Here is a 25902-nt window from a genome sequence, read left to right on the forward strand (position 1 = left end):
ATGTAATAACGAACCAATTAATATATTCGTGATAAATAAAGACAAATTTTGCTTTTATTTCGTTTTATATAGTCGTTCGAATTTTATTATGTCGTCCAAATTTATAATATCGTATGAATTTAAAATTTCATCTGAATTTTAAAATGTTATCCGAATTTTATAAAATTGTTGAAATTTATAATAATAATTACAATAATAGTAATAATAGCTAATAAATAAATAAATAAATAAAAAAGTCGCATGATGGTGGAATTGGAAAAACTCAAAAAAGGAAAAGTATTTATAGCATTTGTCACACACCAATCTATTTCTTTTAAACAAATTAAATCTAGGAAATTGTATTCATCATAATTACTTTCTAGTACTTTACAAATAAACACTACTTTTTTTTTCTTTGCCAAACCACATTCATCTTTTTTTTTTTTTCTTTATATATATATATATATATATATATATATATATATATATATATATATATATATATATATATATATATATATATATATTAATATATGTCTTATTTTTATTTGTTTGTTACATATCTCTTTATATTTTGAGATTTTAATTAGCAAAACACAAAGAATCAACTTATTTAATAATATTAAATTTTAATTTGCAAAAAATAAAAGATCAACTTATTTAGTAATATTAAATTAATTATCTAAATTATTAAAAATCATTATTTATTAATAATTTAATATTATGATTTATTATTTTATTTATATTTAATCATTTTTATTTAATTTTCTTGCCGTTTTATTCGAATATGTAGATTTAATGTTTATTTATTTATTTATTGATGTTTTGTTTGTCTTTTTTTTTTGAACTTTTTGATGATATTATTTAGTTTTAACTTTTTGACATTTTTTTCCGTTTATTCGAAACTCGCTCTTAACAAAATCAAATCATCTGAATTTGAAACTTTTTTCTACAGCTCATGATTTTTTTTTGAAAAAAACGTTAAAAATATATGTTCAAACGTTGTAAAAAGTTTAAAGAAGAGTTGAAAAAGTAAGAAAAAATTATAAACAATATGACGGTGGTATCAGCGTAACGCCTGATGGTCCGAGGATTCGGTGGTCCAACGGCGGCAACGTGGTGGTTCGGTGGTCCGATGAAACAACGATGAAATATAACTTCTAATATATATTTTTATATGTATAATTATTTGATGTACCGAATGACTCCTATTTTAACGTTATCGCTGGCGAAATATTTAATCAACTTTTAATAATTTTATTTTTTATTATTTTTTTTCATCGGTTTTTAATTATATATAAATTACAAAATCATAAATTAAATCCATAATTTTTTTTGAGTATTTTTCAGTAGATATAAATTATTATTAGAGAAATATATATTATTATGTGACAAATAACTATTTTAAATATTACATAACGTGAACCACTATATTATTACTCGTGCAACGTCAAATTTATATACATATCTATTACTACTAGTAAACGTTTATTTTTAAATAGTAAAAAAAAGTTAAATACTAAAAGAAATATATAAAAAATATATAAATTGACATATCTTAAATAATTATATATAAAAAAAAAAATTAAAGCAAGGTTGATAAGCAGGCAAAAACAAAAGTCGTGGCATTCTTTGAAAAAAAGGTAAACATTATTTTTATCTTGTTTTATTAAAAATTAATAGATCTATAAAGAAATGATTAAAGTAATTATAAAGTCCTTAAAAAAATAAACCTATATAATTGATGTTTTAGATTGGTATGTGCAATAAAAACCTTGAGTTGTGGGATAGGAGTGCGGGTATCAAACACCTTAAAATCAGTGTTGGCGCACATATCTCCACGCTTAACCTTTCCGTCCTCCAATTTCACTTCTAGCCTGTTAATGTCAGATCCGGCAGCCACCATCAGCTGCCATGTGGTGGCGATACCATACCCCGGCAGAGGCCATATCAACCCCATGATGAACCTCTGCAAGCTCATTGCTCTCCGCCGTCCTTCCGACTTCCTCGTCACCTTCGTCGTTACAGAAGAATGGCTGGGCTTCATCGGCTCCGAGCCAAAACCGACTAACATCTGCTTCGCTACCATCCCTAACGTCATCCCTTCCGAGGTGAACCGAGCCGCCGACTTCCCTGGCTTCATCAATGCCACACAAACGAAAATGGAGGATCCGGTAGAGCAATTACTCCGACAGATGGAGGTTCCGGCGAGTGTCCTGTTATACGATACGTACCTTATTTGGGTAATTAATCTCGGAAATCGAATGAATATTCCGGTGGCGTCATTGTTTACGATGTCGGCGACGGTGTTCTCCTTGACCTACTATTATGATCTCCTCCTCAAAAACGGCCACGTCGGAGATTATTTCTCAGGTATGTTTGAGGAAAACGGAAAACCTTTGTTCTTGTAGATCCATGACTCGATCTGATAATTGGTTTGATATTCTGTAGAAAAAGCTGAGGAAGAAGTTGATTACATACCTGGAGTTCGTCCAATACGCGTGTCTGATCTTGTGACAGGCTTCAATGGCAATGGCAAAGAAGTTTTGCCAGTAACTCTGCAAGCCATTTCAATGGCGACGAAAGCTCAGTTTCTTCTTTTTGTGTCGGTTTACGAGCTCGAATCCCAAGTCATCGATGCCATTAAATCCGAGCTTTCGATACCCATATACGCCATTGGACCAGCAATACCTTACTTCAATTTGGACAACATTGAAAATGACCAAAATACCCCTGATTATATAAAATGGCTAGACCATCAACCCAATGGTTCGGTGTTATACATCTCACAAGGAAGTTTTCTCTCGGTCTCGAATGCCCAGTTGGAAGAAATCATTGGCGGTGTGCGCGACAGTGGTGTACGTTACATGTGGATTGCAAGGGGCGACGGAATTTCTCGATTTAAAAATGGAAATGACGAAAATGCCCTTGTTATACCTTGGTGTGACCAATTAAGAGTGTTGTGCCATGGTTCCATAGGGGCATTTTGGTCACATTGTGGTTGGAATTCGACGAAAGAAGGTGCTTTTTCGGGTGTGCCGATGCTCACGTTTCCAATATTTTGGGATCAAGTTCCGAATAGTAAGATGATTGTGGAAGATTGGAAGATGGGAAAGAGGGTGAGGATCGAAGAGGGTAATTTGGTCACTCGAGAAGAAATTGCTAAACTCGTTAAGTGTTTTATGGATGGGGAAAGTGAAGAGGGGAAAGAGATGAGGCGAAGGGCATTGGAAGTCAAAAAGATTTCTCGACAAGCAATCGAAGAAGAAGGCTCTGCTCAAATTGATATTGATTCTTTCATCAACGACATATCAAAAAGTCACTAGAATTGATCAATCAATTATTTCGGTTATGATTGTTAGGCCTAAATTAGCTAGCGAATGGTAGTATCATCATCTTGTTGTAAGAGTATCCACAACATGACCACCGTTTAGAAAGAAAACATTTTAAAACATCCATAATATGAGTTTTTAAAAAAATTTCAAGCTAAAAATATCTTAAAATAGAGGTGGTGAGAGAATCCTATTATTATTTTTTAATATTTATTAAATTATATATCTACTAAAAATTAATATATATATATTGTTTTTAATTCCCTACCAAATGAGTATAATATCTATACGAAATATATATATATTTTTTAAATTAAAAAAAAATAGTGAAGGAAACTTCTTGTCCACTCATTAGATTTTAAGTGAAAGAAAAAAAAGTAAGGGAAATAATGATATGATCCAAAAAAAAATAAATAAAACTCTCCACCCATATCCTCCGTGTTTAAATAGCAAATTTTTTTCTTTAATTGAAAATTTCAATGATATGGTAGGTCCCATACCTATTCATATCAATGCCATAACTTGTGAAAGATATAAAAGGCTATTTTTCATTTTAATTTTTTTTTTGTCACAAAAAATCATTCAAGTAAACCAATCCATTATAGAGTTGTTATGTATCACAAAAATGAGGTATATATGGTTCCTAGATAAAAGACCTCACATTTGCTTTTTTTTTTTTTTTTTTTTTTTTTTTTTTTTTTTTTTTTTTTTTTAACTTATAATATTGCATCATTTTGTTTTACATTTTTGATTTATACCCTACACAAATTTAATATATTAACTGGCTATTATTATTTAAGTTATTATGTTACGTTATATTAAAAATGTTAAAATTTTTGAAAATTATATATACTTAATAGTTATTATAAAATGATATTGCTAGATAATATATGATCCTAAAAGATGAAATTAACAACAATTTGATGCAAATATATTATTTATAAGAATCTGATTCTTGATAAATAAATATATATCTTCTAATTAACTAGAAATTATTTATTTTATGAAAATTTAATTTTTATTGGTAAATATCAATATCAATATATATATATATATATATATATATATATATATATATATATATATATATATATATATATATATATATATATATATATATATATATATCATAAGGTATGTTTTATGTTGCATCCCTAATTTCACGACAAAATAAGACCGATTTATTTATGTTTATTTTGAAATTAGAGTATCCTTAAAAGAATAATATTGCAGAATTTGTTCCAAAAAACATGATACTAATATTATCAAAATATTTCCGAAAAAAATGTATTTTATTTATATTAAGAACATTGAGATATCATTGTCGATACAGTACCATAAGCATAAACGAAATAATACATGTCTTATACTAGTTTGTCTAAACTACTGGCCTACATGCATCAATAAACCTCTCATCATATCATCCCACCTATGTTCTTGTGTCACTACTTGTAATATAAGAAATTGAGTAAGTCGGACTTGGGGGTCTGGTGAGCACGTCGGGTTTTCAAGCCACAATAATTAAATCTTTATTTATTATTATCAAGTCATGAACCAGATTACCCCTTCTCATTATCCTCATTCTCTACCCCTAACATCTAATTTCCAGGGATATATCATAATGATCATCTTCGAGATACACAATAATGCTTAGGGGAGTCCATCGCAATATATGTCATTAAGGTAACCAGGAGTGATGGAGTACACCTGGTGAATATTAAGTTCAAAAACACTTACAGGTTGCGAGCCTGCTAGCGTTCCACTGGACTATCTAGAATAGTTTGTGGTCGTTATCTATACTTCGTTAAACAATTGGATCATCTTTAAAGCCAAGGCTTCTAATCATCTATATCATCTTTCATCTTTCATCATCTATATCACATTTCATCTCTCATCATATATATCATCTTATATCTACCCATCTTTATCGAAAATATTTATAAGTAATAATATACATATACGGGTTAAAATCGAGTAAAACATGTATAAATCGTTTGTCTAGCATAGATATCAAGAATATAGATAATAGGCACATATAGCATGTAATTATCTTAAATACTTCATACCTATGTGTAAGATGAAAGTAACTATGCACTCACTTGATAAAATGGGTAACTGGTGATCTGGACAAAGCTTCGTCTAACACCTCAGATATTCCTTGACGTAAACTAAGTATAATTACTACAATGTTTTAGTCTAATGATCCTAGAGACTAAGAATAATCTAGATCCTCACTAATCCTAATGTCTACATCAAGATCTATCAAGTAAAGATCAGCCATGCAAGACAGTTAGGAGGCAGGAACATTTCAACATATAGTCTTTTTTGAAATCCGACAACCAAGCCAACATGACCATTCTAGACACATCTCTCGTAAGTAGATCAATCAATATAACGACATGGAATTACTGATAAATATTATTATAGGTTTGTAGAACAACTTACGATTATAAATATAAGTTACACAGAAAAAACTAGAGTGTAGCTTAACCTTCAGAGGTTCTTCCTGACAGAAGTTATGAAATTGAGCTGGCAGAGCTTCTACTCACTGGCTACCACTTTTTCAGGGATCACAGGGCTTCAACGATGGCTAAAACTAAAGGAAATAGGCTAAAATCGAGGGAATTTTGAGAGAGATGAAGAGAGGGAGGGAGAGAGAGAGAGAGAGAGAGAGAGAGAGAGAGAGATGAAGAGAAAGAGAGGATGAAGACGAGGAGGATGAGGATGGGAAGTAAGGAAACTAATGATCAGTCGAAGCCTATTCATAGAACAACTGTGTGTCGTGCCTAGAGTGCGTGTCGCGCACACCTAAGACGTAGCTCCTCCTATTTTCTGCTATGCGTAACAAATATGGTGGTACATGCCCCACCTTCTAGAAGGTGCGTGCTGTGCAACATATCTACACGTGATGCTTCTTGAAAAACTTCAGAAAATCGTATCTTCATCATACGAGTTCTGTTTTCGATGTTCTTTATATCTCCGGAAAGCTCTGGACAAGATCTACAACTTTTGTTTAGACTCCGTCGGCTAATTTTGACTTTATTTTTAAAGTTATATTTTTAACAGGCTTAGATTGTTAAAGTCCGTTAAAAATTCATAACTTCCTCATATGATATCCGTTCTCAACTGTCTTTATATCGACGGAACCATATGGACGAGATCTTCAACCCTCGTTTATATTTCTTTTCCTAACAATCAATCGATTTCTACTTCGGTTTCTGATCCATATACTGTTATGCTAAAACTTCTAAAATCCTATAACTTCCTCTTACAAAGTCAGATTGGGGTGTTCTCTATATATACGCTCTCGCTTTAATGTCTATTACGAATTTGGTTTAGATTTCTAAGGCTAATAATCGTCCTAACTCCAATTTGCTATTTACGATATCGTAGCTGTGCCGGTTTGAACGTGAAACTTCAACGTGTTATAACTCATCCATTATAAGTTCGTTTTGAGCGCTCCTTATACCTCCTAAATCCTTATTACGACTACTTCGTCTCACTCACAGGCTATACACAATGTATTCATATATATATATATATATATATATATATACACACACACACACACACAAATACCTATGATAATCAAATAACCCTCTTTTGTTAACCTTAAAGATTACAATTATTGATCCTAACCACTTCATCATCTTTATTAATGTCTAGTGGAAAACGTAGGTGTTACATTTTATTATGTCATGCATATCTTTTTGGACCAACAAGGGGGGTTTTGTCTTATATGAATTTGTAATTTTTTTTAATTTACAAAATTAAAAGAATTTATAGAAAAACTAGCATCTTCTTTTTATAAAATATTCAAGAAGACCGTAAAGGGAAAGAAGACATGATTGTATTTATTTAATTACAAATTCATGTTCTTACACTTATAGTCTTTTGTTGCTAGATACATGGTGTTTTAAAGCATCAAGACTCAATGGGTAAGAATTCAGATTAAGATGATTAAAAGGATTACGTGTATCTCTTCTTTTACTAGCCAAAAACCATAAATTTGTGGGCTTCCTAACTCCAGATTCTTTCTAGTTTTTATCTCTTGAAGTATTAAGATCAAAGTAAGAAGGATTTGATACTTTACTTGAACTCTCCTTTAGAACAAAAGCTTTGTATTGTTCTTAAAGGCTTAAGAGATTCTTTTATTATAAGGTGAAGACTAGCATCGTATCAAGTTGGTTAAATGTTTGTGGATACTTCTAGAGAGCTTCTTCATTGGAACCAAAGTCTCAAAGGTTGTTTCACTTTCTTCTTCTTTGGTTATGTTTAATATTTCTAAGTTCAAGACCTTTTTGCAAATTGTTTTCTTTTCGTTTAAACAATTTTAAATTCGTTTTATTGGGAGTGCAATGAGTAGCCTTTGGAGGGCCAGGTGCCAGGTCAGGAGCTGACCTGATGCTTAGTGTTGGAAGGGATATATAAGAGGAAGTCGGGGCTTATGTTTATAGAGGTCCAAGGATACTTTTGAGCAGGCACAATCATTTTCTTGTGTTGAGAACAAAGTATTGGGGTTCGTTTGTTCATATGGGTGCTGATAGCAGTGCAGTTGATGGGTCCCTGGTGAGATGTGACCCTTTTGTTCCTTTAGAGTACGATCTGGATCGACTGATATGTTGGGTATGGGTGTTCGACAGTTGTTATGGTAAATGATCTGATTTCATCAGTCGCATGAAGATAATTAGAGTTGGAAGTATGATTTTGAGATCGGTCATTCGATGAGCGAATGACATGATGATATTTTGCATGGGCGGTCATGCAGAGAGTCTAACTACTAGAGTTTCCAGGTTATGAAGAGTCAGAACTGGAACCGCAGTGGCAGAGGGATCCGTCCTTTTGCGGGATAGGGAGTTCATGTATGGGTTGGATGTCTTGGGAAAGAGATTGTTGTATGACATGAGATGACAGTGGTGCCATTGGAGGATATTCAGGTTGATGACAGTCTTAACCATATTGAGAGGCTGATAGCGATCTTAGATCGGAGGTGAAGGTGTTAAGGAAAAAAAAGGTGCCCCTGGTTCAGGTTCAGTGGCAACATCGGAAGGGATCCGAGTGGACTTGGGAGCCGGAGTCTAAGATGCACCAGCAATATCCATAGTTATTTTCGGAGCATGATTTCGAGGGTGAAGTCTGATTCAAGTGGGGGAGAACTGTAACATCCCCGAATCTCATGCATTACATTTATATATTTATTTTTGGGATTTATGAGTGACTCGACAAGTTGTGTGTCCGACTAGTTGAGTTTGGGCGGATTGGCCACGTGGGTTTAATGACCAACTCGACGAGTCAGAGAGCCGACTCGTCGAGTTGGCGATGTGTGAGGAAACCCTAAATCCTCGGGTTTATGACCTATTTAAGGGGCCTTAAGCCTTCATTTCCGCCTCACCATCCACCTTAGTTCCTTGAGAGAAATCCTAATCGTCCACTTGAGCTATAGAACGAGAGAGAAGCTAATCTTGTGATTATTAGTGCACTTTTGAAGGAGAAGTGGAGAGCATCAAATCTTGGATCAAGAGGAGGCTTCGTATCTAGAGGGTCTTCAGGGTTTTGCTTCGGTTGGAGGTGATAAGATTCTAGCTTGATCATTTCCTTATGAGATCTTGGTTTAGGGAGATTCTAGGGTTTTCTCCCATCCTTTTTGTGTCATTTGAGTCCTTTGAGCATGATTTGTGAGTCCCAAGACACGAACTTTATTGAGCTAGAGACAAGATCTTGTGCATCTAACCCTTGTAGGAGCTTGTATTAACATTATGGAGCAAATATGTCATGCATGAATGTAAAGATCGAATCTTTACATGACATTCAAGCCCTAGGAGACTAGATCTAGAGTTTGGAGTGGTGGATCTATAGCACCTAGTTCCTGTATGTATTTCATTCAAGTACCTTTCATTTTGGCCTTGGACTCGGCAAGTTGAGGTCCAACTCATCGAGTCGGAGCGTCTTGGATGCAGAAGTTTAATGACCTACTCGACGAGTCGGCGTCCGGAGTGGGCGAGTAGGCGTTGTCCGGAAAAAAATCCTAGTTTGAGGGTTTGCACCCTATTTAAACCACTTAATCAGCCCCCTTTTCGCCCCTAATGCTTCCAGAACTCCACATAGCAAACTCTAGCCGTTTTTTAGAAGAACTAAGGCATTTTTTGTGGATCTTGCTAGTTATGACCATACGGAGGAAGGTGAAAGACTTGAGGAAACAAGTGGAGACCAGGGGAACCCAAGTTTGTGCATCATCCACAGTTCATTAGAGGTATAAAGTTGTTATATTGATCTTTCATTTGATAGATCCCTTTTTTGGGGAGATTTAGGGCTTTTATAAGCCATTTTTGGTTACCAACCATGATTGCAAGCATGGTTGGGGGTTGAGGCTTAAGAATTAGGTCATTAAGGGAGTCACAAGGCAGTTAGGGGTTGCTTTTGCACCTATGTAAGGTCCCATGTATCATGAGGGCTTATTTTATGTCCTTTTGAGATCAAAGTCTCATGCATGCACGTAAATTTTGTAACTTTACGTGCTAGAACGATTGAAGGAGCTTAGATCTATCTTTTGGTCAAGAGTTGTACGTTGGAAATCGAGAAATGAGACTTGGACATACTCGATGAGTCATTCTTAGGACTCGGCGAGTCCGAGGCGAGACTCCTCTTTTATGTTAGGGTTTGAAGGAACCCAGTTGAGTGCTAGAAGGGTTTTTAGAGGTTCCAAAGGAGTGACCCAACATATTGGACTTAGCCTTAGACCTGGATTTCATGGGACTCAACGAGTGCTAGAACCGACTCAGCGAGTCCAAGGCAAAAAGGATGAGATTACAATAATTAATATATATGTACGTTATCAAAATACCCTCACTTTGGACAAAAAGGATGAGATTACAATAATTAAGCAAATTTGATACACTGTTAATTCTCCATCTTGATCCCCTCCCCCCCCCCCCCCCCCCCCCCCCCCCGAGAAATCATGTCTCATGTCATCAATCAATACATATATTCATACATATGCCCAATTTATAGCAAAAACACAACTTTCAATGTTTACAGCTAAATGACATTATTTGATGTTTCACATTGTTTGATTTTTGATGTTTCTAACTTTTTAATAATACTTTGTGAACGCAAATTCAATTCCAACTTACATTAAGAGCATTCCTAAGTAACTTTGATTTTGCATTCTATGTCATTTTCCAAACACTCTTTCTTTAAACCAACATTCATTCACTAATGTCATATTTTCCATTCAAGACTTGAACTTAATTTCAAAAATTACCTTTAATTTATGTCACAGAAGAGGATTGGAAGGCAATTAGATTGATGGCAACATTTTCCATCCACAAACAGAGTTATTTCAACAATAATAACCATTGTTTAATAGGTTCTCCTTAGTATATATAGCTGTTACAGACCCATTATGACCATTAAATATCTGCCAAGTTCAAGTCTAGTAAAAGAACTATAACAAGATAGAAATGAAAGGGCATAAACAAATGTTAAAAGAAAAAAAAAACTCAGCTACTTATCCATCTTTTTCTTCTGCCGGATTCAAATGAAAAATCACCATTGTGCAAAGCAAGCATATAGTAACAATCATTATCAACGGAACCATGTTGATAAAGGGATATTAAATAGTAAAAAAGGGAAATAGTCAAGTTAACATACCCCCAAAACAGAACAATTGATAATAATTGGCGTCAAGTTGGAAATCGGGCCTCAACACAACAATGGTAATAATTTTCTCTCCAAGTTGTAAACGTTAATGAAATATCTGTTTCACTTACCAACTGATACTTAAGTCAGAAAATAGTTCCTGAGACCCAAATCAATTGTCAAGTTAATTAAAATATAGAAAGAAAAATTGATAATAATTGGTAGTTGATAGTTGTGTTACCGTTATATCTTCATCAGTAAGTCCAATGTGTAATTGGGAGACAGTTTCACAATACATAATCTTCTAATCTAGGTGCCTTCGTCAATTTGATAAATTGATGATTAGGAAGCCAAGTCAGAACCTGTACATAAAGATATCGACTCATAGTAATCTGATTATTAACAAAATATAAAACATTGACCAAAATGAATCCTTAAAAAGATCCAAATACATAAAATATTTCCAAATTCTTTGTGACGTTTCAATGAACACCTGGGTGCCCAACTCAACCAAACCATACGAATCTTAAGTAAAGAGTAAAGACCCATGTCGCCTATTTAGGAGTAGGTTCTAAAGTATTCTCATTTTCAAGTTTGCAAAAGTCGACATATCTATAAACCCTTAAAAATTCATTATCGGTGGCTTGAGGAGGTAACACATAGTGTAGTTGGCGGTGGGTTGTTTCAGGCCTTTGCAAGAGGTAGAAGATGTGGTGGTCCAATCATGGCTCTATAGAAGAAATAGAACAGACTAAAGAAAAATGTAAAAATATTACTCCCCATCTTCAAGGATCGGTGCAAGGCACAACGCCACCTTCGTCGATATCCCTTATGTTCGTGAATGGGGCAGCGTTTCTAATTCTGATCGATACATGGTCCGACGTCTTCTTCTCCCATCGTTCTCGATATCAAATGGAATCAACTGGAGGTGGGTACATTGTTGCAATTTCTGAAAAACAAAGCAAAGATTTATTTTGATGGCATATAGACAATGGGGGAAAGCTATGTAAATATTGAAGCGGTAACCTTTGACATTGATTGGTAGAAGGCGGAGGGGCTAAGTTGTGGAATGATGTGGAAGGATTGGACGAATTAATGAGGGCGGAGGGAGTACATGGTGGTATACCGTGCGATGGCAACATAACACAAGGGGAAAACCAAACACGTAGTTGATAGAGTAGGAGAAAAACGCTACGTAAATGGTAGAAGAACGGTTGTTAACATGTGTAATTCACCAACAATATCAATTATCAAAAAATAAAGCAAACATGAAAAAAATAAAGAAAAAAAAATCAGCCAACTGAACAAAGTCCTGTTCATAAAGAATTTTAGAATTAGTATAATATCTAATAACTAAAATTGGTTTAGAAATCAATTACTCATATTGTAAAGTCAGAAGGTAGAAGGACGGAAACTGAATAGTAAGATTATATAGGGATCATTTGTGTAATTCTCTTGTGTCCCTTCGAGTTGCGGACATATCATGAATCGCAAAGAAACCATGTCAAAACCCTAATTTTTCAGCTTTTCTTGTTCAAAGTTTTCGTGTTCATTTGTGTAATAATTTCCATTTTCTTTATTATTCTTTTCCAATGGCGACGACAGAAGCAGCAAAATTCAAGAAATCCGACCTTATACCGATCCCACAACCACCAGATTACCACCCGGAGATAACCGTCTCGCCGCAGCACGACGGCCTGCACTTTTGGCAGTTTATGATCGCTGGTTCCATCGCCGGCATGGTCGAACACATGGCCATGTTCCCAATTGACACAATTAAAACCCGTATGCAAGTATTAGGATCATGCCCCATTAAATCTGCTGGACTCCGACAAGCTCTTCAGTCGATACTCAAGTCCGATGGTCCCGCCGGTCTGTACCGTGGAATCGGAGCGATGGGACTCGGTGCAGGTCCGGCACACGCTGTTTATTTTTCCGTATACGAGATGTGTAAAGAGACGTTTTCAAGGCAGCACCCAAATAATCCGGCAGCTCACGCGGCGGCGGGGGTTTTCGCGACTGTAGCAAGTGATGCAGTGTTTACTCCAATGGATATGGTGAAGCAGAGGCTGCAGTTAGGGAGTGAGAGTCCGTATAAAGGTGTGTTCGATTGTATAAGAACAGTGTTGAAAGAAGAAGGATTTGGGGCTTTTTATGCTTCGTATAGAACAACGATTTTGATGAATGCGCCATTCACGGCTGTCCATTTTGCGACCTATGAGGCGGCGAAGAGGGGTTTGTTGGGTGTCTCGCCGGATAGTGCCAGTGATGAACGGTTGGTGGTTCACGCTACTGCTGGTGCAGCTGCAGGAGCATTGGCTGCTGCTGTCACTACTCCACTTGATGTTGTCAAGACTCAGTTGCAGTGTCAGGTATTTCTTCACAAATCTTCTCTATTTCCTATGAATTGCTTAATAAGTTATTGAAGAAAGAAGAAGTAATATCTTTTTTATTATGCTTATAAAGTTCAAATCTTTGATAAATCTGTTTATCTTGTTTCTTTTTGTCATATCTGAACTTCAAAAGTAGCTTTATCCCATCCTGTTTAGTGATGTCTAAAGTTATACTTATCTAGACTAAGATAAAGACTATGCATATCTGCTGAAATATATCTATTTATATGTTGATGAATCTGAAATTGGAATGAATGCAGGGTGTGTGTGGATGTGATAGATATGCAAATGGTTCAATTAGGGATGTATTAAGAACAATATTGAGAAAAGATGGATACAGAGGGCTTTTCAGGGGATGGATGCCAAGGATGCTTTTTCATGCTCCAGCTGCAGCCATTTGCTGGTCAACATATGAAGCTGGAAAGTCATTTTTTCAAGACATAAATACCGATGATAGAGGTAGCAGAATGACCTAAAATAGTATAGGTAAAAAAAAAAAAAAAAATCAACATTCCCTTTTTCTCTTGTTGTTACATCAAGATTCAAGACACAAACACACTCCTCTCATCTCCTCTTACATAGAAAAGAAAAGAAAGATCAACTTCTCCAAACTGATTGAGTGCTAATGCTTCCGATTGTTATAATTATTCTGATGAGCTTCAAATTGGTGTGATTGGGGACAAACAGAAGAAGGGTATGCCATTATTGTTTATGGCATGAGCTGTATTATTGTTTATTGGCTTCAAAATTGTTTATCCAAATCTATTGAGTTTTTTTATCGTGCAGATTTATCTGTAAGTTTTGCAGGAAATTTTCACTAGTGTCTTTACCACTGCCATGTTATAGATTTTTGCTGACCCAAGTGAAATGCTTAGATGTTGAATAAAGTTTTAGAGCTTGATTAATACTAGTTGTTTTAAATGTGTACTTTGATTTATCATTAAAAAACTAAACTGTGAAACGATAAATTTAATTTGTCAGAATAAATGATTTCGAATGTTGTGATCACTTGAATACTATTTAATCGTTTATATTTTGGTTACTTTTGTTAATTTTGTATATCTGAGTAACAAATTAACCTGTTTAATGATAAATGAACCAAAAAACATTTTTTGTGTCTGTTTTACAAGCAATTTATCACAGTAGAAAATAGAAATCATATCAATGACAAACAACAAAGTTTGGTGGTGAAAGGGGTTTCCATGCGTTCTATTTTCAAACTTTACCTTCAACAAACAACCAATAATACAACAATTTGTATCAATTCTTTGCAAAAACCTTAACCTAAAGTTTAATAGGAAACATTTGTTGGATGTTTATACATTGACCAAATCTATATTACTCTCGACATATGAACAATACCCATTGAAGCAATGATTGATTATTTCAATTGCTTACCACTTCACCAACTATTACAGTTATATCATCCATCTTTCCACCTGCATGGTAACAATAACCATCAGTCCTTATATTGTTCTTTCACTTGCATCTTCTAGAAAGTTCTAGAAAGTTCTACAAGTAAAAGACAACATCCATGAAACTATAACAGCTACTATTTACTAAAATGCTATTAGCCATGCCTGTTAGCTTTTGTCCCACAAGTTTTTTCCACCATGGCACATCAAACCCCTGCATATCAACAAATACATACAATTTACGCCTTTTTTTTTCCAAAAAGGAAAAATAAATGACAGATTTGTTAAAAATTTACTCTGGCTCTGGCTTCAAGTGAATACGGGGATTCAAAGTAGAAGTCCACTGAATGCTTGTAAGCAAGATCAGCCAATACTTTTGCTACAATTCAAACCAAAAATTTTAATCAGTTGCTTAATTTAGAAAATGTGATAAAAAGGATTTTCAAGAAATAGTTACCAGCTTCCACAACATCTTGATGCTTGGTAATTGTAGATACAATTTCATGATCAAATACGTTATCAAAAAGCCCATCTGAACCCATCACAATAATGTCCCCCTTCATCGAATCCACACTTGTAACCTAGACACATGTATTTTTATTTTTATTTTTACAAGGTAAAAAAGTTTGAAAATTTGTTTTATACAAAAAAAAGGATTTGATAATTTTGTATACCGTGGCATCTAGATATGTCTGGGTGACTGCCTCTGAGCTCAACTGATATGGGCAATCAAAATAATGCTCTTGTGGAAACGTGGAAAATATTATTTGGCCTAAAAGGTTCAAGATTTATACAAAAAATATATATATATGTCACTGATTAAATATATTTTTGTAAGAGATAAGAGCTTCATAGAATCTTGTGTTACCTTTGCGAATAACCCGAAGCCCACAATCACCAACATTGGCAACCTTCAAAATCCCATTCTTGTCTAGCATGGAAACAATTCTACAAACCCAAAAGCATTAATGTAAATATTGGGAACATGTAATAACTCGATGTTTGAAAAAGACGTAAATGCCCTCATCAACAAAAAGCCTAAACGTGTAAGTGATTGGTGATGAATTGGAATACATGCCAAAACATACACAGTAGCTGAACCTGTGGAAGAGGTGGCAGCATGTGCTTTCCTAACAAGAATCCGTGGATCATAGTTAACCTATAACATCATTTCTATAGGGATTAGATATATGAAATCACAAAAAAAACATGGCTATTGTACGTCTAATAATGTCATATAATAAAATGATGAAGATACCTCCTCATCCTCAACTAAAGATGAAGCTTTTCTCATAAGTTCTCTTGAGAATTGTGCTGGATCCACATCCTTTTCAGCCCACCTACCACAAAAAGGATCAAGAATTGAAAATCAAAAGGTTATACGCAGTTTAGCTCGATGTATACTGTTCACAAATTTAAAGTTGTGAGCTCCAAAATTGCTTAACATGACAAAGGAAGAAAGCAATATAATACCCGGAAACACCATCTGCAACAGCAATAACTCCACCATTGTAACTGCTCACAAAGAAAGCATCTTCCCCACCTTTTGCAACCTTCAAACAGATTAACATTTAGAAAGAATGATCCAATGGGAAACAAAATTCATACCTTACTCACTGTAAGGTAAGGTAAGAGGAACAATGGAACATACCTTTTTGGGGTGTGGAATGAGTTGAGTTCCAACACGAATAGACAACTCTGGCCTACAAAAACAACAAATAATCATGACTCAGGAGTCCTTTGTAAATTAACATCTTATCTATCAACATTAGCAAGCAATACCGGAATTCGTTTCATGGAGCAGAAATACAGTGACTGAATTTTAATCAGAAAGTGGCGACTCAGAAGGAATGGAATTGAAAATTTACAATTGAATTGGGGATTGCGGAATTAGAAGTACCTTACTATAGGAGTGGATTGTGGAGAGGAACAACGAATGAAGCTCATCAGTTTCTTGCTGGGAAGTTGTATTGCAATTCCATTATTAGAAGACACGAATTGATGATGACGAGAATAAGAAACTGTGATTGCCATTTCCAGTCGTCAGACTCCGACCACCGCTGCTCAGCGGTTCGTATTTCACACACAATCACTACACAGCAAGGATGGGTGTGTTTGAATGCAGAGGTTTGATAGACATTTTGCCACGTCATCCTTTATTTATGAATGAACGATAATATATATTATGTGGGCTTGATAATCACCAAAGCACCAGTGGTCTAGTGGTAGAATAGTACCCTGCCACGGTACAGACCCGGGTTCGATTCCCGGCTGGTGCATTTAATTATGCCATGATGAAGATTGCGCTACATGTGATGTTGGTTCATCACAGCTGTTCGATATTTCGAATTAAAGTGCTTCTGAGCATATTTATTTTTTTAAAGAGAATCTGATCGCTTTTGATGGAGGTCATTTTGAAGTAGGATAGCTTTTGGTGGACGTAATGTATTGTGGTACGTGTATATTATGTTTTGGTTGGTCTCTTCCATCTTCAGCCCCTCTATGTTGCACTCCCCGGCAGCATTTGTCCAAACATTATGATAGTAACAAAAAATATGTCTCACTCCACATTCATAGCAGTTACAAAATCTCATCTACAATAACATCTAGTGGCCTCATGAAACCGATGGTGTCTCAACGTTCTCCTTGAAGTCATCTTGTTGTTCTCCCTCTTTAAGAAGATTGTAAAAAGGCTCAATTTTTGGCATTCTAATATTCTATAATATAAAACCCTCTTAGGTTGTAGCAAAGTCTTTTACATTCATTGCTACGTTTGGGTTAGTTTATGACGGTCGATAAAATCCTCTAAGCGGCAAGTTGAAGAAATGTTCATGGCATAAGCCAGTGGAAGCAAACAAGAAATCATTTGCTTGAAGGACCCCAACTTTTTTTTTCATAGCTTCCCAAATCCCAAGTACCCGTCTTTATTTTATTTTATTTTTGTGTGTGTTTCTAAAAGAGAAAATACCGTAAATAGTCAAAAAATGGGGGGTGTTTTCAAAAAATAGATATAAAAATGGACTTTTCCGGATATAGACATGCATTCCGCGGAATGGCAAAATCGTAAATAAATCAATGTATCAAAAAAAAAAAAAAAACACTAATAACCCTACTGACTCGCCGAGTTCATATATACAGAATCCTTCCCTTCACGTCTCGACTCGCCGAGTCAGTCCATGACTCGCCGAGTCTACCGATTTCTGAGTCCTGACCTGTCCAACTTACCGAGTCTCCACCCGACTCACTGATTCGAGTCTCAACTTGAAGGGTTTGGGGTTTCGCAACCTGACTCGCCGAGTCCAAGAACAGACTCGCCGAGTACAAGGCAATCTTCATCTGACTCGACGAGCTGTTCATCCCACTCGTCGAGTTGCTCCTCATCTTCATGCTACTCGCCGAGTCCACTCAAAGGACTCGCCGAGTCCATACAAATCTCCTTACATGCAGAGGACTTTTGAGTCATGCATGGACTCCAAACTGTAGATCTACCCTTCCCAAGCCTATTCCTCACGTAAATTTGCAAACTTTACGTGTAGAGAAGGAGATCTAGGCAAAATACACCATAAACTAGGGTTTAAAGCAAAGAGGCTCCATAAACTAGGGTTTAAAGCAAAGATCTACCCCTTGGCCGACTCGCCGAGTCGGTCACTTACTCCTCGACCCGGATCCCGCTCGGACTCGCTGAGTTCATCATTGGACTCGCCGAGTCGCCCTTTAAAATTAGGGTTTTCTTTCCTTTCTTGGCCTTCCAGACTTTAGGTGTTACAAGTCTCCCCCACTTAAACTAAACTTCATCCTCGAAGTTTGCTATGATCCACCGCCTGCGATCTGCATCCAATACTCCACCAATTAGTCTAACACCAGCTACCTAACTTCGCTGGCCTTCCGCTTAGTCATTCAGACTGACATCAATCCTTACGGATAAAAATCTTGGGTCCATCCTGACCCTGAACATTCTGGAAACACAACTTACCCAACCGACAATCCTTCTAATACTCTCCGAGTACTGCAACATAGGGGTTCACCCCTTCTTTCCTTGCGCGATTTCCTTGCCTTCCCAAGGCAACGCTCCATAACCATCTATCTCCTCTACCACTGTGAAGACCCTGTCTTCACCCAATCTATTACTCCCGCTACTCCCAGTACGGGTCATCATCGCCAGTATCCACTGGGCATTCTTTCTACTATCATTTGGTGTCGAGCACCCCTCGATCAACTAACTGAATTCCACCATACGCTGCATACTCGCACTGCTACTGACTGGAAATTCTGCTATTCCTTATCTGGCTTCCGGAAGAACTGAGACCACCCTGGTCCTTACCAACCTATCAATATCTGGATTACCGGCTCCCACCGATCGCTGACCCAACACAACTACTAGTCGCTCCCAGCGACTTTCGAAGAAACTTCAACCACTTATACTGCTCAGTCTATTCTACCATGCTGGCACTACAATTTCCTGGGATCCCCGATCCCCTATCTAGGCACTAAGATCCCTAACAGGTCCCACCTGTGCTGCTAAAACTCACGGGCCTCACCCACGGGTCTCACCCGCCCCTATCCTTCTAGTCTCGCTTGCCTAACTACTCTTGCAAGGGCCTCGCCCACGGGTCTCACCCAACCATACTAATGAGAAACCTTGCTCTCAAGTCTCACCTACACTGCTATTCTCATACGGGCCTCGCCCACGGGTCTCACCCAAATATATCCTAGAACGGCCTCTCCCAAGGTCTCACCTCTCCAGGGCCGTACAGGCAAACTCCTTACCATTCTCATTCATTACCCATTCCTGATACCTATCTGAAAGCTAGGAGATAAGGGACTCGCCCCAACTCCGCCAACGAAGCTACTACGAAATGCTACGGCTTACCCGCAGTCTTACATCACCCTCTATCGCTGTCTGCTAGTGAATGCTACGGTTGCCCCGTAGTCTGACAACACTTCTCACCACTGACTGTTAGTGAATGCTACAGTTGCCCTGTAGTCTTACAACACTTTCCACCACTGATCGCTAGCGACGAAAGCTGAGGCTCTCCCGCCGCTCTTCTATGCCCTACATGTTGTCTCTGCTATGATCTACCAACACGAAAGCATCTCATGCTATCTGACCTCAAGATCTTCGTTCCGACTCACACGAGTCCTACAGGCGATCCTTCAACCTGAATTCCTAACCACATACTAACCATCACCAATACACGCACTAGCTGAGGGGGAGTTTCTCAAACTCCTAACCCTAAACTCCTCAATCATCAACTAATATGGTATTCTTCTAAATGACACTAACATATTTTAAATGAAATATAATTATAATATATTATCTATGTAACTAATATGATATTCTTCTAATATGTGAGATTCGTCTACTATATGACCCTAACTATGTGGGATTCGTCTACTATATGATATTCTTCTAATATATTATATTATAGTATAAACATTATATTTGGAAAACCACTTTGAGTTATATTGTAGTTTATAACATTAAATTTGTGATGGGCTGTATTTGACACACATTTGTGTATTTATATCTATATTATATATTTAAAACAAATGTTATATAAACATCCAACCTAAATATTCATCTTCAAGTTTTCTTTCTTCGCCACGTAAACAAACTTTTGTTATAAAGCCAAAAATAGAATAAAAGACACTTAATTGTATGATCATGATATATTGTATTTCGATTGGGGCTTGTACAAAACATGCATGAGCATATATTATTAATTTATCTCTTGTTTTGGGTAATTCGAATAAGATATCTTCAAATCCGACGTATCAAACGGATTACCCATTTACTAAAGTCTAAAACCCAAAAACCCAAACATGTTTTAATACCATACAAATGCATGAGGTTTTAACAAATTATTATCTCATATGAATTACCATTGATTATGTGTGATTAATTATTAAAAAGGTGAAAAGGTTTGGGGGTTTCAAATGCATGAGGTTTTAGCAAATTATTGTGGGGGTTTCAAATGCATGACAATCAAAGAAAAATGCAAGCTTTATAAGTATGTAAGATACTTCTCCATCTTTTAGGACTACGGTCCGACTACTTCATCTTTTGGGGCACCTAACAATCTACACAATCTTCACATTCATCAACATCAAGTTCTTCGTTTTGATCTTTTTATGCCTAAAAACGATAATATCTCTTTTGGATTATTATAGATTAAAATCCATGTGATCTTGACATAAGATTGAATTATTAGTTAAGGACAATGAACAATAAACAATTCATCAAGATATTTAGGAGCTTTTTATCGTAAAAAATTGACTGTTATTCCCTTATTTAATATCTTTATTACACAGTGGACAAAATCGAAGATTCCTTGAAATTCATGGCATATAAAAACCCGCCTAATCAAATTATCAGTTAAGGACAATGAACAATAAACAATTCATCAAAATATTTAGGAACTTTTTATCGTAAAAAATTGTCTGTCATTCCATTATTTAATATCTTTATTACACAGTGGACAAAATCGAAGATTCCTTGCAATTGATGGCATATAAAACCCCGCCTAATTAAATCTAGGGTGTTGCTAATAAGACACCCCTTAGACACCCTATCATCACTTGTATAAAAAGCCAACCTATAATCAACTACTTGTAATCAGATTTTTCGAAAAACAATGCAATTTCAACCAATAAAAGCATTTCAAAAATTAATTAGGGTTGTATAAATGGTAAAATGATGTGTCTTTTTAGCCAACCCCTTAAATCTAAAGGGTTGCGCTTTAGTATTTTCATATTTAATTTATTATTTGTTTAAAGTTTTATTTATTGTATGTAATTTGCTTTTCTGTTTTGACAAGGGACTAGGAAATATCGAATTGGGATGAGTGGTCAATAATTTGCTAAATATTGCAATTCTTTTCACTGTTGCACTCTATTGCCATGGGATTCAGTCAGCAAAGCAGTGACTTTTGCTAAACTCCATGTTCAACTTTTACACGGTTTTGGAGTAATTAATGTGAAATATAGCCGACGTGTATATATAGTAATGGAAATACGTACATAGCATCAAGCACCAGTGGTCTAGTGGTAGAATAGTACCCTGCCACGGTACAGACCCGGGTTCGATTCCCGGCTGGTGCATTTAATTATGCCATGATGATAAATGCGCCCATTGTGATGTTGGGTCATCACAGCACTTCGAAATTTCGAATTAAAGCGCTTCTGAGCATTTTCTTTTTAAATTTCTTCACATCTTAACTTTCGTATTCATATCAGCTCAACTAACTTGCAAAAATGGTATCTCAAACTAAATTAACACGAAGTTTCCAACCCAAACAATATTAGTCTTTTTTAAGAATTATTCCGGCTTTTTACCAATTATTCCGGCATTTTAAGAACTATTGTTTCAGTCGGTTGTTTTTTATATATTTTTTAAGGGAAATCTGCGAAAAAGTCCCAATATTTTAGTCAAATTTACGATTTAGTCCCATATTAAATTTTGTTTACAAAAAAGGACAGATTACCGGCTAAAACTTCGGATTAACCCTTCGTGGCCGGTTTCACAGATTTAGCCGGTATCTCGTCTTTTTTCGTTAATTAATCCAAATTTTGGGGTTTTTTCATTAATTAATCAAAATTTTAGGGCTTTTTCATTATTTATTACCAATAAACCAAAATATTTGGATTTTTCTGAAGATTACCTTTAAACTAATATATATTATATGATCTAATTTAATATGTACTATTCCATATCTTCTTTCTTATGCTCTTCTAGGCTCACCGTGTGTTTTTATCGGTGTCGTCAAACCCAACAACAAAAATCTCACTCACAAGCCTCGTTAACTTCATCAATTTTCCAAAATTATATATTCACAACTCTATGATCATCTTTCAATCTCTAAATAAAGAATGCAGAAAATCCTTGTTGATTACGTGGATGTCCCTATTACCTAACCATGACTTAAACCGTGGTTCCAACACTTGGATGTTCCTATTAGCTAACCATGAATTGAATCCTATTTCGAACCCATACACTATTCGCATTGTCCATAGTGTTGTTCACAATAAAATACGAATCCCACATGGTTTAACCACAGATACCTTAGCTCAAGTCTTACATAACCCTTGTTTCCTTACAATAGGGCTTGAAAACCATGAAGAATGAACCATTAAGCTTAAAAAACACAACATAGGTAAAAAAAACCAACTCGATATTATGTACTGAAAACCATGAAGAATGTTAACTCTAATTGTAAAAAAAAATGTCAACAAGCTATCCATCATAGACTATTAAAATATTAATTTGGTATACCTACAAGCTACGGTTCCAACACTCGGATGTTCCTACTACCTAACCATGACTCGAACCTTATTTCGAACCTATACACTAATGACATTGTTCATAGTTTTATTAACAACAAAATACAAATCCCACATGGTTTAACTACTGATACCTTGGCTGAAGTCTTACTTGACCCTTGTTTCCTTACAATAGGTGTAACATCCCGACTCCCAGGTATAATATTTAATTAATTTGTATTCTTGTTGTCTTATCAACTTGACAAGTTAGAGGCCCCAACTCGCCGAGTAAAGAGTGTTAATGGTCACGTAATTTCTAGAGTCTACTCGACGAGTTGGAGGACCCCAACTCGACGACTAGGAGCTGAGTTTGAAAACCCTAATTTTCAGGGATTGTGTCCTATTTAAAGGATCTTAAGCCTTCATTTCTTCCTCCCTTGTCATCTTAACACTTTGAGAGAAACCCTAATTGAGCTATATGCTTGTAGGAGAGAAAGAGGGGATAATATTGCATATTGTAGTGCATTTTTTGGAAGAAGATTGAGGAGAAAAAGGCTTGGGACGAGAAGGAGCTCTTGGATCCATCAATAAGATTGTGTTCCGATCTTTATCAAAAACTTCATCATTTATTGGTTTTTGTCTTGCCAAAAACTAATGCATTCTGGAAGCCCCAAATAGACTAAAATGTAATAATGACAATTGTTGTGATGTTACGTTTAAGTCATAATGACAATTGGTGTGATATTACAATAATTGTCATTATTACGTTTTAGTCTATTTGGGGTTCCAAAATGCTTTACTTTTTGACAAAAAAAAAACCAATAAATGATTAACCATGTGGGATTCATCTTATGTTGGGGCTTCTATAGTGTTGTAAGGAAACAAGGGTCAAGTAAGATTTGAGTCAATGTATCAATGGTTGAACATGTGAGATTCGTCTTCTATTGTTAACAACACTATGGACAACACCATTAGTGTATGGGTTCAAGTCATGGTTAGGTAATAGGAACATCCAAGTGTTGGAACCACGGTTTAAGTCATGGTTAGATAATAGGGACATCCACGTAATCAACAAGGATTTTCTCCATTCTTTATTTGGAGATGGAAAGATGATCATAGAGTTGTGAATATATAATTTTGAAAAATTGATGGAGTTAACGAGGCTTGTGAGTGAGATTTTTGTTGTTGGGTTTGACGACACCGATAACAACACACAGTGAGCGTAGAAGAGCATGAGAAAGAAGATATGGAATAGTACATATTAAATTAGATCATATAATATAATATATATTAGTTTAAAGGTAATCTTCAGAAAAGTCCAAATATTTTGGTTTATTGGTAATAAATAATGAAAAAGTCATAAAATTTTGATTAATTAATGAAAAAGCCCCAAAATTTGGATTAATTAACGAAAAAAGACGAGATACCGGCTAAATCTGTGAAACCGGCCACGAAGGGCTAATCCGAAGTTTTAGCCGGTAATCTGTCCTTTTTTGTAAATAAAATTTAATTTGAAACTAAATCGTAAACTGGCCTAAAATATTGGGACTTTTTCGCAGATTTACCTATTTTTTAATCCATAATTATTTCTCTAAAATCTGTAACGATTTATGTAATAAGTTAATCATTAAAAATAAAATAAACATATATTTAAAGTCAACATTTTAAATACCTTATATTATAAGTTTATAATCAGGCCAAGTTTAATTCTAAGTAACGTATTTTAATGACGCTTAGGAATATTTTGCATCTTGAGAAGTTGATTATGAAAAAGTTGAAAACACTTGCAAACTGTTCAATAAAATGTCTCAATGAGCTCAACTTATAGTTTAGCAAATGCATTGCATTTTAAAGACTAAAGAGATCACATGTTGGTGTGTCATACTCATACTCATAATAAATATATAATTTCATTCATATCCTTGGTAAATCTAAATATTATTTCTATATCCTTATAAAATTTAAAATTACATATACATCCTTCTCAAACTATAAAACTCTCATGTATATCCAAAGTGATAATTTAAGTAAGTTTAAATTAATAAAATATTAAAAAACTTATCCAAAAATTAAAATCATTTATGTTGTACTAAAATACCCTTCCTAAACAAAAGATTAGCAACATTAAATCACTTTAATTAGGAGTAAACCTAATTACGCTAATTCTTCCTTATCACAACTATGGAAGTGTCGACTAAACATTGTGCTTCTTTCTTCATGGCTATATCTCTTATCATTTAGATTAAGCCATTAAATTTTAAGGAATCGTTTCAAATTATAGCATTAAAGTTCCTACTAAAGTTTGAGGAATTGTTTCAAATTTGGCATTAAAGTTTCTAGGTAATAGAAAGGAAAAAACTTTGTATACAGAAGAATCTTGAAAATTCAATTCTGCTTAAATAGCAATTACATTCTTGTCTCAAGGGTTCTAAATAATGGTAAAAAAATTTAATAATAATATTGATTTTCCTCTTAAATAACATTCCAGTTGCATTCAACGTTGAACTAATGAAGGTTGCAAAAGAAGAGAAGAATAACGACATGACGGAGAAGAAGAGGAGAAATACGATTGAATCATTAAAACTTGTTATCCTACTTGAAATGGTTTATTCCTAACTATTAATTTGAGAAGGGTATTTTAGTAAAACACATGCAATTTTTATTTTTGGATAAGTTTTATAATGTTAGATTAATTTAATCCTAATTAAATTATCACTTTCGATATATGTGAGAGTTTTATAGTTTGAGAATGATATATATGCAATTTTAAATTTTATAAGGATATAGAAGTAATATTAAGACTCTCCAAGGATATGAATGAAATTATTCCTAAATATATAACTCGGAGAGCATATAATCATGATTCAGGTACAGTTATAACCATAC

At 35.1% G+C, this 25902-nt stretch overlaps 3 protein-coding genes and 4 non-coding genes across 7 annotated transcripts; 6 read left to right on the forward strand and 1 right to left on the reverse strand.

The window, feature by feature from the left end:
* Positions 1-1758: 1758 nt before the first annotated feature.
* LOC145048331 (UDP-glycosyltransferase 87A2-like) lies at positions 1759-3451 on the forward strand. The gene is made up of 2 exons (XM_078996790.1): positions 1759-2352; positions 2431-3451. Exons 1-2 carry the CDS (start codon positions 1863-1865, stop codon positions 3303-3305), a joined length of 1365 nt encoding a protein of 454 aa, XP_078852916.1. The 5' UTR covers positions 1759-1862; the 3' UTR covers positions 3306-3451.
* Positions 3452-12412: 8961 nt separating this feature from the next.
* Positions 12413-14247, forward strand: LOC145048332 (Mitochondrial substrate carrier family protein). The gene is made up of 2 exons (XM_078996791.1): positions 12413-13321; positions 13603-14247. Exons 1-2 carry the CDS (start codon positions 12542-12544, stop codon positions 13816-13818), a joined length of 996 nt encoding a protein of 331 aa, XP_078852917.1. The 5' UTR covers positions 12413-12541; the 3' UTR covers positions 13819-14247.
* A 275-nt stretch (positions 14248-14522) lies between these two features.
* PBCP (Protein phosphatase 2C family protein) lies at positions 14523-16870 on the reverse strand. The gene is made up of 10 exons (XM_078996792.1): positions 16658-16870; positions 16409-16460; positions 16231-16310; positions 16016-16097; positions 15846-15916; positions 15626-15705; positions 15432-15529; positions 15215-15338; positions 15054-15136; positions 14523-14971 (listed from the first exon to the last, which is right to left on the reverse strand). Exons 1-10 carry the CDS (start codon positions 16789-16791, stop codon positions 14855-14857), a joined length of 921 nt encoding a protein of 306 aa, XP_078852918.1. The 5' UTR covers positions 16792-16870; the 3' UTR covers positions 14523-14854.
* Positions 16871-16965: 95 nt separating this feature from the next.
* TRNAG-GCC (transfer RNA glycine (anticodon GCC)) lies at positions 16966-17036 on the forward strand. The gene has a single exon. It is a non-coding gene; the product is annotated as a tRNA-Gly (tRNA).
* A 7-nt stretch (positions 17037-17043) lies between these two features.
* LOC144999328 (small nucleolar RNA snoR114) lies at positions 17044-17125 on the forward strand. The gene has a single exon (XR_013660838.1). It is a non-coding gene; the product is annotated as a small nucleolar RNA snoR114 (small nucleolar RNA).
* Positions 17126-21787: 4662 nt separating this feature from the next.
* Positions 21788-21858, forward strand: TRNAG-GCC (transfer RNA glycine (anticodon GCC)). The gene has a single exon. It is a non-coding gene; the product is annotated as a tRNA-Gly (tRNA).
* Positions 21859-21865: 7 nt separating this feature from the next.
* LOC144999329 (small nucleolar RNA snoR114) lies at positions 21866-21947 on the forward strand. Its single transcript, XR_013660839.1, has one exon. It is a non-coding gene; the product is annotated as a small nucleolar RNA snoR114 (small nucleolar RNA).
* The last annotated feature ends 3955 nt before the right edge of the window (positions 21948-25902 follow it).

The sequence above is a fragment of the Lactuca saligna genome, chromosome 5 (genome assembly GCF_052625555.1).
Source record: "Lactuca saligna cultivar CGN05327 chromosome 5, ASM5262555v1, whole genome shotgun sequence".
Classification (NCBI taxonomy): Eukaryota; Viridiplantae; Streptophyta; class Magnoliopsida; order Asterales; family Asteraceae; genus Lactuca; species Lactuca saligna.

Bases quoted from the DNA above. Each gene is read 5' to 3' on its own strand.
- LOC145048331 (XM_078996790.1), top strand. From the start codon at position 1,863: ATGTCAGATCCGGCAGCCACCATCAGCTGCCATGTGGTGGCGATACCA. The intron at 2,353-2,430 runs GTATGTTTGAGG...GATATTCTGTAG, and splicing joins CGTCGGAGATTATTTCTCAG to AAAAAGCTGAGGAAGAAGTT.
- LOC145048332 (XM_078996791.1), top strand. From the start codon at position 12,542: ATGGCGACGACAGAAGCAGCAAAATTCAAGAAATCCGACCTTATACCG. The intron at 13,322-13,602 runs GTATTTCTTCAC...GAATGAATGCAG, and splicing joins AGACTCAGTTGCAGTGTCAG to GGTGTGTGTGGATGTGATAG.
- PBCP (XM_078996792.1), bottom strand. From the start codon at position 16,791: ATGGCAATCACAGTTTCTTATTCTCGTCATCATCAATTCGTGTCTTCT. The intron at 15,917-16,015 runs GTATCTTCATCA...ATGATGTTATAG, and splicing joins CTTTAGTTGAGGATGAGGAG to GTTAACTATGATCCACGGAT. The intron at 15,530-15,625 runs GTAACACAAGAT...TGAACCTTTTAG, and splicing joins GCTTCGGGTTATTCGCAAAG to GCCAAATAATATTTTCCACG.